At 47.9% G+C, this 8,937-nt stretch overlaps 1 protein-coding gene across 1 annotated transcript in view; it reads left to right on the top strand.

Moving 5' to 3' along the window:
• The first annotated feature begins 251 nt into the window (after positions 1 to 251).
• HK2 (hexokinase 2) overlaps positions 252 to 8,937 on the top strand; it is a 69,295-nt gene continuing 60,609 nt past the window's right edge. The window contains exon 1 of the mRNA XM_061431819.1: positions 252 to 764. Within this exon, the coding sequence (XP_061287803.1) occupies positions 702 to 764 (63 nt within the window). The 5' untranslated portion in view covers positions 252 to 701. The remainder of the gene's footprint in view (positions 765 to 8,937) is intronic.

Below are 8,937 nucleotides of genomic sequence, written 5' to 3'. Positions count from 1 at the left end.
CTGCCGCAGCCTCTTGCCACGGACCACACGTCTCATCCTCGGCTCCTGGCCCCGCCCCCCGCCCCAGGCGCGCCCCTTCAGCTTGCCCACTCCGTGTCTGAGCGGCCGCGCCCGCGGGCCGTAAGCTCCGACTGGCTGCGCCGCGGCGGCGGGCGGCCCCTAGGCGCACACACCCTCCCCGCGCAGCCAATGGGCGTGCGCGCGTCACTGACCCGGCGGCCCGCGAGCCGGCAATCCCTCAATAAGCCACATTGTTGCACGAAACTCCGGCACAGGAGTCCCAGGCCGCCGCTAGCACCGCCGTGACACCTAGCCGAGAAGATCCGCGGGCGAGCGCAGCCCACGAATGAGGCCGAGAGGTCCGGTCGCCCTAGTGAAGCCGCACTTCGATTCTTTCTCAAGTTGAGCCTTAGTGATCTTGTGGCTGAAGTTAGTACTTTGACAGTGGGACATCCCAACACGTCGCCGGGAGTGACTCTTGGTCTCCGTTCAGCAGTTGGGACTACCAAAACCTGTTTTTAGAGACCCGAAACCCTCCAGCCAGGCGCGCCATCGTGTGCTTTCTTTGTGTGCCTCCCGGACTCACCAATCCCGGCCGGGCCGCCAAGTCCAGGTACAAAGCGGTCCGACCGCGCCGCTCTCCTACCCCGCACGCGCTCCGGCCTCGGTTTCCCAACTCTGTTCCGTCGGGAGTTGGCAGGATGATTGCCTCACATCTGCTCGCCTACTTCTTTACGGAGCTCAACCACGACCAAGTGCAGAAGGTAAGTAAGCGCGGGAGGGGCGGCTGGCTCGCCTCTGAGAACCTTACTTTGTCCGTGGCTCTCTCTCCGGGGTCCCGGCCGACTAGGAATCTTCTCTTAGACCGTACGGGGACCCGCTTTCTCCCCATTCTGGGCCGCAGACGCGGAAAATATCAGGACGGCGGGGAAAAGCCCTGGGCTGGAGGAGCCACGTCCGCTAGGCACCGGCAGGCGTGTGCGCGCCTGCGAGGCTCCGGGGCTCGTGCACCGCGCGCCTCTCCCTCTCTGCTATCCCGAGCGCACTCGCGCTCCCGCTTCCCCCCAACCCCCGCCCCTGGAGGGGCAGGCCACCCTGCACGTAGTCTGTGACTGCTGGTTCCACGTGGGAGGAACCCCCCTTTCGCAGTCTGTGTTCCGGCCGGAGCACGTGGGGAGAATCGTGGCGGGGTTGGGGGAGAAGACTCGGCTGCCTGGGCTCCTCCAAGGCTAAAGACGGCATTTCGGCGTTACGATTCCCTCTAGCGTTCCTCACGGCCTCGTGGGAAAAGACCACACGGGAAAAAGCTGGGAAACGGGCAGAGGAACTTCGCCCGCCGCGCCCCTTTTCCGGAACTGAGGCGCCCCCCCTCCTCCTCTCATACCCAGCATCGGGCTCCGGACTGCCCCTCCTCGAGTACCCCACCTCCGGTCCCGCCTCCAAATGGGGGGCGGACTTTGGATATTACTTTTGGTGTTCCCAAAAGTTTCTCCAAGAGGACCAACTCCACAACCCCCTCGTTCCTTTGCCGTCTTCCTGGGGATTTTTGTCGTTCTGGAGCCTTTTTCAGTTGTAGGCCTCGACCAATCTGCCCACTTTCTCTCTCAGCAGTGCCCCCAAATCCGAGCTCTTTTTCGGGCCAGGTCTTTTACGTAAGACAAGCCTCCTGCCTCGCCGGGGAGCCTCGCTCTCTGTGCCTTTGGGTACGGAGTGGGGGCGGGGCTAGCCAGGGCCCCAGGCGCTCTCTGGGGGAGAATTGAGTTTCTGAAATGCTCGAGATTGCGGGATTGGCTCCTGCCCTGGGCCTCAGCTAGGATTTGAGACGAAGGGGTGGGCGGGGGTAGAGGGTGTCCAGATCTGTGAGTCAAAGACGGAACGTTGCTCAATTACGTGCTTGAAATTTCTGTCTTAGTAGGAACACATTTTGGGGAAAATGTTTTGACATTATCTTTCTGTGGGACGACCTGCTCATACTCTTTCTGGTTGATCGTGAGAGCGAAGGAGAGGATGATGGTGGGTTGCCATCACAGTGTTTTCAGAGCCGTGGCAGATGAATTCCAATATAACATGAAGTTTCCTAGCCTCAAACTGGAGTAGGGAGCAGACGGCAGCTGGTTTAGTTGTGTCAGAGGCAGGACCTTAGCTTTGGGCTTATTTGCCCGAGAAGTGAGTTAACCCTTGTGGAAGACTGTCATTTCTTGGCAAGTCCTAGAATTCAAAGCTTGCTGTTGTTCAGTCACCCAAGTCGTGTCCGACTCTGCAACTGCAGGATGCCAGACTCCTCTGTCCTTCACTGTCTCCCGGAGTTTGCTGAAATTCGTGTCCATTAAATTGGTGATACTGGAGCTTCCCGGGTGGCTCAGTGGTAAAGAATCTGCCTGCCAATGCGGGAGATGCAGAAGATGTGTGATCTCTCTAAATTTAGGTAATTCCTCTAAATTACCTGAGTCGGGAAGACCCCCTGGAGGAGGAAATGGTAACCTGCTCCAGTATTCTTGCCTGGAAAATTCCATGGACAGAGGAGCCTGGTTGTAACCTCATGGGCTACAGTCCATGGGGTAGCAGAGTTGGACACGACTGAACAACTAAGCATGCACGAATTGGTGATGCTATCTTACCGTCTCATTCTCTGCCACTGCTTCTTTTGCCTTTAGACTTTCCCAGCATCAGGGTCTTTCTGATGAGTTGACTCTGCATCAGGTGGCCAAAGGTGTTGGAGCTTCAGGTTCAGCAGCCCGCCTTTTGATGAATATTGAGGGTTGGTTTCCTTTAAGCTGGAGGGTTATTAATTCAGGGATGGCATTCTCAGTTGGGTAAAGTATTGCCCCAGGACTTATAAATTTACTCACTCCTTGTTCAGAGGATGGAACCTAGGTCCACAAGTTTACCCCCCGCCCCCCCCACCCCCCCCAAGCCACAGGATGAAAGCTAGGACTGGAAACTTACTGGCCTAGAATGGGGAGTGTCCGTTTAGTCCCAGATTGTAAAGAGAATTACCCAGGATATGTAGAAATGAGTTCTAATCTCTGTTTTGTGCTTTATTAACCACAGGACCCTGAGCAAGTCACTGGCTTCTTTGGACCGCCAACCTTTTTTTTTTATTTGTAAAACAAGAATCATAAACCTCAAGTTTCTCCGCTTTAGGAAGTTGTGATGATTAAGCACAACAATGTAAAAAGTTCTTTATTGTGAGATTGTTTGCACTTGCAGCTACCTTTCAGCCAGTGAAGTGCCTCAGGGACACTTGGGTGTATTTCCTCTAAATTACCAGTGGGGGCAGAATTGAGTCAGGCCTTAACTCAGCAGTTGCAGAAGCTGGAATTTCAGTTCAGTTCAGTTCAGTTCAGTTGCTCAGTTGTGTCCGACTCTTTGCGACCCCATGAATCACAGCACGCCAGGCCTCCCTGTCCATCACCAACTCCCCGAGTTTACCCAAACTCATGTCCATCGAGTCGGTGATGCCATCCAGCCATCTCATCCTCTGTCATCCCCTTCTCCTCCTGCCCCCAATCCCTCCCAGCATCAGAGTCTTTTCCAATGAGTCAACTCTTCCCATGAGATGGCCAAAGTACTGGAGTTTCGGCTTTAGCATCAGTCCTTCCAATGAACACCCAGGACCGATCTCCTTTAGAATGGACTGGTTGGATCTCCTTGCAGTCCAGGGGACTCTCAAGAGTCTTCTCCAACACCACAGTTCAAAAGCATCAATTCTTCGGCACTCAGCCTTCTTCACAGTCCAACTCTCACATCCATACATGACCACTGGAAAAACCATAGCCTTGACTAGATGGACCTTTGTTGGCAAAGTAATGTCTCTGCTTTTGAATATGCTATCTATGTTGGTCATGACTTTCCTTCCAAGGAGTAAGCGTCTTTTAGGTTCATGGCTGCAATCATCATCTGTAGTGATTTTGGAGCCCGGAAAAATAAAGTCTGACACTGTTTCCACTGTTTCCCATGAAGTGATGGGACGAGATGCCATGAGCTTCGTTTTCTGAATGTTGAGCTTTAAGCCAACTTTTTCTCTCTCCACTTTCCCTTTCATCAAGAGGCTTTTTAGTTCCTCTTCACTTTCTGCCATAAGGGTGGTGTCATCTGCAGATCTGAGGTTATTGATATTTCTCTCAGCAATCTTGATTCCAGCTTGTGCTTCTTCCAGCCCAGCGTTTCTCATGATGTACTCTGCATATAAGTTAAATAAGCAGGGTGACAATATACAGCCTTGCCGTACTCCTTTTCCTGTTTGGAACCAGTCTGTTGTTCAGTCTCCCAGTTTAGGTGAGCAGTAAAAAAGTTGGAGAAAAAAGATGAGAGTGAAAAAGTTGGCTTAAAACTCAACATTCAGAAAACTAAGATCATGGCATCCAGTCCCATCACTTCATGGCAAATAGATGGGGAAACGATAGAAACAGTGAGAGACTTTATTTCCAAAATCACTGCAGATGGTGACTGCAGCCATTAAATTAAAAGACACTTGCTCCTTAGAAAAAAACCTATGACCCACCTAGACAGCGTATTAAAAAGCAGAGACATTACTTTGTGAACAAGGGTCCGTCTAGTCAAAGCTACGATTTTTCCAGTAGTCGTGTATGGATGTGAGAGTTGGACTATAAAGAAAGCTGAGCGCCGAAGAATTGATGCTTTTGAACTGTGGTGTTGGAGGAGACTCTTGAGAGTCTCTTGGACTGCAAGGAGTTACAACCAGTCAATCCTAAAGGAAATCAGTCCTGAGTATTCATTGGAAGAACTGATGCTAAAACTGAAACTGCAATACTTTGGCCACGTGCTGCAAAGAACTGACTCATTGGAAAAGACCCTGATGCTGGGAAAGATTGAAGGCAGGAGGAGAAGGGGACGACAGAGGATGAGATAGTTGGATGGCATCACCAACTCTATGGACATGAGTTTGAGCAAGCTCTGGGAATTGGTGATGGACAGGGAAACCTAGCATGCTATAGTTCATGGGGTCGCAAAGAGTTGAACATGACTGAGCAACCTAACTGAACTGAACTTAGGTGAACAAAGCTGTTTGATTCCAGCTGCATTTGGGAAATAGGAAGAGAATCAGAAAGAATATTTTGGAAACATAAACCATGTCTCTTACATCTCCAGTATTGGCAGGAAGGGTCTTTATCAGTAGTGCTACCTGGGAACATAGAGCAGTGACTCTTAAACTCTTAAAAGTTGATCCTTGAAGGAAGAATTAGGAGAGAAGGTTGAAGCTTGAATTTTAGAGTTTTTTGAAAAGGCCTTGGTTTGAACTCTTCTGAAATCTCTATCATTTTATATATTCTGGGTTGTAGTCTGAGGCAGGGAAAGTTTAGGTTCATCTGCCCAAAACTAGCTCCATTGGAATCACTTGTCTCCTGATAGACAAGTCCAGTGTTTTGTGCTGTTAGGAGAGTAAGGGTTATTTGCTCACTTTTGCTAATTTGACAGTTTGAAACTCAAGAGCAAACACATATAGCATCTCCTGTGTACCAGTAGATCTTTACACCTGTTATTAGCATTTACTCTTTACAGCTGCTCATTAGCATTCACAGCGACACCATGAAGTAGATACTATTATCAGCATCACTGTTTACTGGTAAGCAATTGAGGCCCAGGTGACTTGTTCAAGGTCACTAACTTTTTTGTGAGAGCAGGGAATTGAACCCAAGCCAGTTGGGTTCCAGAGGCCCTTGCTCGTGGCCACAGTCCTGCCTCTGGGACCAGTGGAAGACTCCATCTGGTCGGTGTCTGGTCACTTTTGGATGCTGGCGGCACCTACATCCAGCACGTCCAGGAACGCAGCTTTCTCTCCTCTTGGTCAGATTAATGGCACCAGTACTCTCTGACTTTTCTGGTTGGGATCCCTGGACTCATTTAATTGAATTTCCTTTCTGATTGCTGTACCTTTGTCAGCTGGTCTCTGGGTTACTTCAGAGGCCTCGTGGGGTTTGTTTCTAGTCTCTTTCTAGAGTTGGACTAGATCATTTCAGAAGCCTTTTAAGCCCTTGTACTATCACTTTATATGTGGAATCTAAAATATGACACAAACGGACTTATGAAACAAACAGACTCACAGACAGAAAACGAACTTATGGTTACCAAGGGGGAAAGGGTGGGGAAGAGTAAATTAGGGGTTTGTGGTTAGCAGATACAAACTATATAAAATAGATAAGCAAGGTCCCATTGTATAGCACAGGAACTATATTCAATATTCTATAATAGGGCTTCTCTGGTGGCTCAGTGGTAAAGAATCCACCTGCCAATGTAGAGGACATGGGTTTGATCCCCGATTCCCGAAGATCCCACATGTGGCGGAGCAACTAGGCTCATTCACCCCAGCTATAGAGCCTGTGCTCTAGAGCCTGGGAGCTGCAACTGCTGAGCCCCTGTGCTGCAGCTACTGAAGCCTGCATGCCCTAGAGCCTGTGCTGCGCCACAGGAGAGGCCACAGTGATAAGTCCGCATGCTGCATCTAGAGAGTAACCCCTGGTCCCTGAACCTGGAGAAAAACCTGTGCAGTATCAAGCAGCCAGCATGACCAAAAGTAAATAAATGAATAAATTTTTTAAAATGCTTTAAACAATATCCTATAATAAACCATAAAGGAAGAGAATATGAAAAAGCATATATATTTATCTGAATTACTTTGCCGTATACCAGAAACTAACACATTGTAAACAATTATACTTAAAAAAAGACTGCGCACTGATTGCCCTCTGACCCCAGCTCCCACATCAGCCTCATCGTCTCTATCTTCCATTCCCCAGAGACTTGCATCACCATTCCTCCTAAGTGTCACACCTGCTCACACTAGGTGCTTTTGTGTGGCGTTTGTGTCATCCCATTGTACACTGGAGTTGGTAGTTTCAGAGAATGGAGAATCCTAGCTGTCCACCTTTATAGCCCGTTTGTAGCCAGTAGTGAGGTACTCAGTGAATACAAGAATGAAGGAGTAGACCTTTCTGGGAAAAGAACCTGAGTAACTGCTGCAGGAAGCGGAGGAGGGGCAGCTGGGGGAAGTGCTGGCACTGGACTGAAGGGGTGAGTGGATGGGCGGACCATTGGATTGTGAGCTATTCCCTCATCAAGGCCTGAGGCATGGTGTGAGGCTGATCCTGAGAAAGGGTGGCCCGGAGACATGGAAGGAGAAAGAGGGTGTTTCCTATCTTCTACCCGTCAAAGGTTTTGTCCTGTCTGGAGACTTAGAGGATTCTTTTAATTAATTGAACTATAATTAATATACAAGATACAGGGTTTTTTTGTCTCCGAAGGATGAGAATCAGGATTTACCATGGAAGTGAAATGAAGGACGCGTGCCTTAGTCATTAACCAGTTGTTTTAATACGCACAGACTGGTGACACAGTCTTGGAATACAGATAGTTAATTTAGGCTCTTCACTAGATTAATGAGGGTAAGCTTTCAATTCTGAACTTAATGAGAGGGGGAAATATCTTGAAAGCAGAAAGGTTTAACAGAACCCCCAAGAGACAAGAATTTAATGTTTTTTGAGAACCTGCTGTGTGTACAAGGCCCTCTAGATAGTATATCGAAAATTGAGACTAAGACACCTTTCAGCTCTCTGGTGAGATAAGACTCTAGGAATAGATACTTTACATCTGCTGAAGGGTTGTAGCAGTTATTCCCATGGGATGGGGAGTTGACTGGTATTTTTTGAGCACCTACTCTGTGTCATTAATCTTCAGATAGGGGATGAAAGTGTGGGAGTAAAGGGATTGATTAAACTTTAATGGCTCAGCAGTAAAGAATCTGCTTGCAAAGCAGGAGACACAGGAGATGTGAGTTTCACCCCTGGGTCGGGAAGATCCCCTGGAGAAGGGAATGGCAACCCATTCCAGTATTCTTGCCTGGAGACTCCTGTGGACAGAGGAGCCTGGTGGGCCATAGTCCATGGAATCTTGGAGTCGGACACGACTGAGACAACTTAGCACAGGCACACACAAGATTACTTTTGGCTGAGGTAACTGACATTGACAGGGAGGTACAATTTGGCCCATTCAACTTTAACTTAGTTCTTAGTATCTTAATAATAAGCCCCTTTCCTGCTCAGAAGACAATTGATGCTAACAGGAATGTTTTGTAGCTTTTTTAATATGCTTTTTAAATTTATTTAAATATGTTTGGAAAACATATTTACAATGTTATTTTGTAGCTTTTACTCATCATCCATTTGTTTTGTATTGTCAAATTGATATTTCAGAGAGTGGCCAAGAAGCACTTTTTTCTTTACCCCTGAATGAGTTAATATTCTCTCTGAGCTTTCTTAGACAAAGCCAATATATATTTTTATGTATCACTTTTCAAAGTTGAACTTTTCTATCACTCTGAAGAGTTTGAAGGCAAGCAGGGGCCATTTTCCAGGGGGCCTCAAAACAGCACAAGCCCTAACAGTTTTCTCAAAAACTAGCAGCCTTAGTAAGGAGATCTGGTACATTAAAAGAACTCAGGAACCCCAGAAAACTGGCTTCCTCTGTTCAGATACTTCCGGTTTAAAAGATGACTGCTGATAACTGGTTCCTCTTTATCATTGTTAAGTTTTGAAATCAGCAAGTTTGGTTTGTTTTCCAACACTGCATGTTATCTGTCTTTGACTTTCCAAAGCAGTTGGGTTGGAGACCTGGCAAAGCAAATCAGAGTTCATTGGCTGTGAGTTAATATCACACGCCATAGATCACAGGTGGCTATTTCTGCTTACTTTTAAAGCAATTCTCTCAGCCTCAGTGCTGTTGACATTTTGGGCTGGATAATCTTGTGAGGGGCTACCTAGTCTATCATAAAGAGCAAGAGTTTTTCTCCTGGTCCAATTTACAGGGGCAAAGACTGTGTTTTTTGTTTATTTGTTTTTAAAGTACTCCTTTAGAGCAATGGTTTTCAACGATTAGTGATTTTGTCCCCCAGGTGTACTTTGGTGGTGTCTGGAGACATTT

Source organism: Bos javanicus, chromosome 11 (genome assembly GCF_032452875.1).
Source record: "Bos javanicus breed banteng chromosome 11, ARS-OSU_banteng_1.0, whole genome shotgun sequence".
Classification (NCBI taxonomy): Eukaryota; Metazoa; Chordata; class Mammalia; order Artiodactyla; family Bovidae; genus Bos; species Bos javanicus.
Note: the sequence above shows the minus strand (reverse complement) of the source record. Positions and strands in the feature narration are given on the sequence as shown.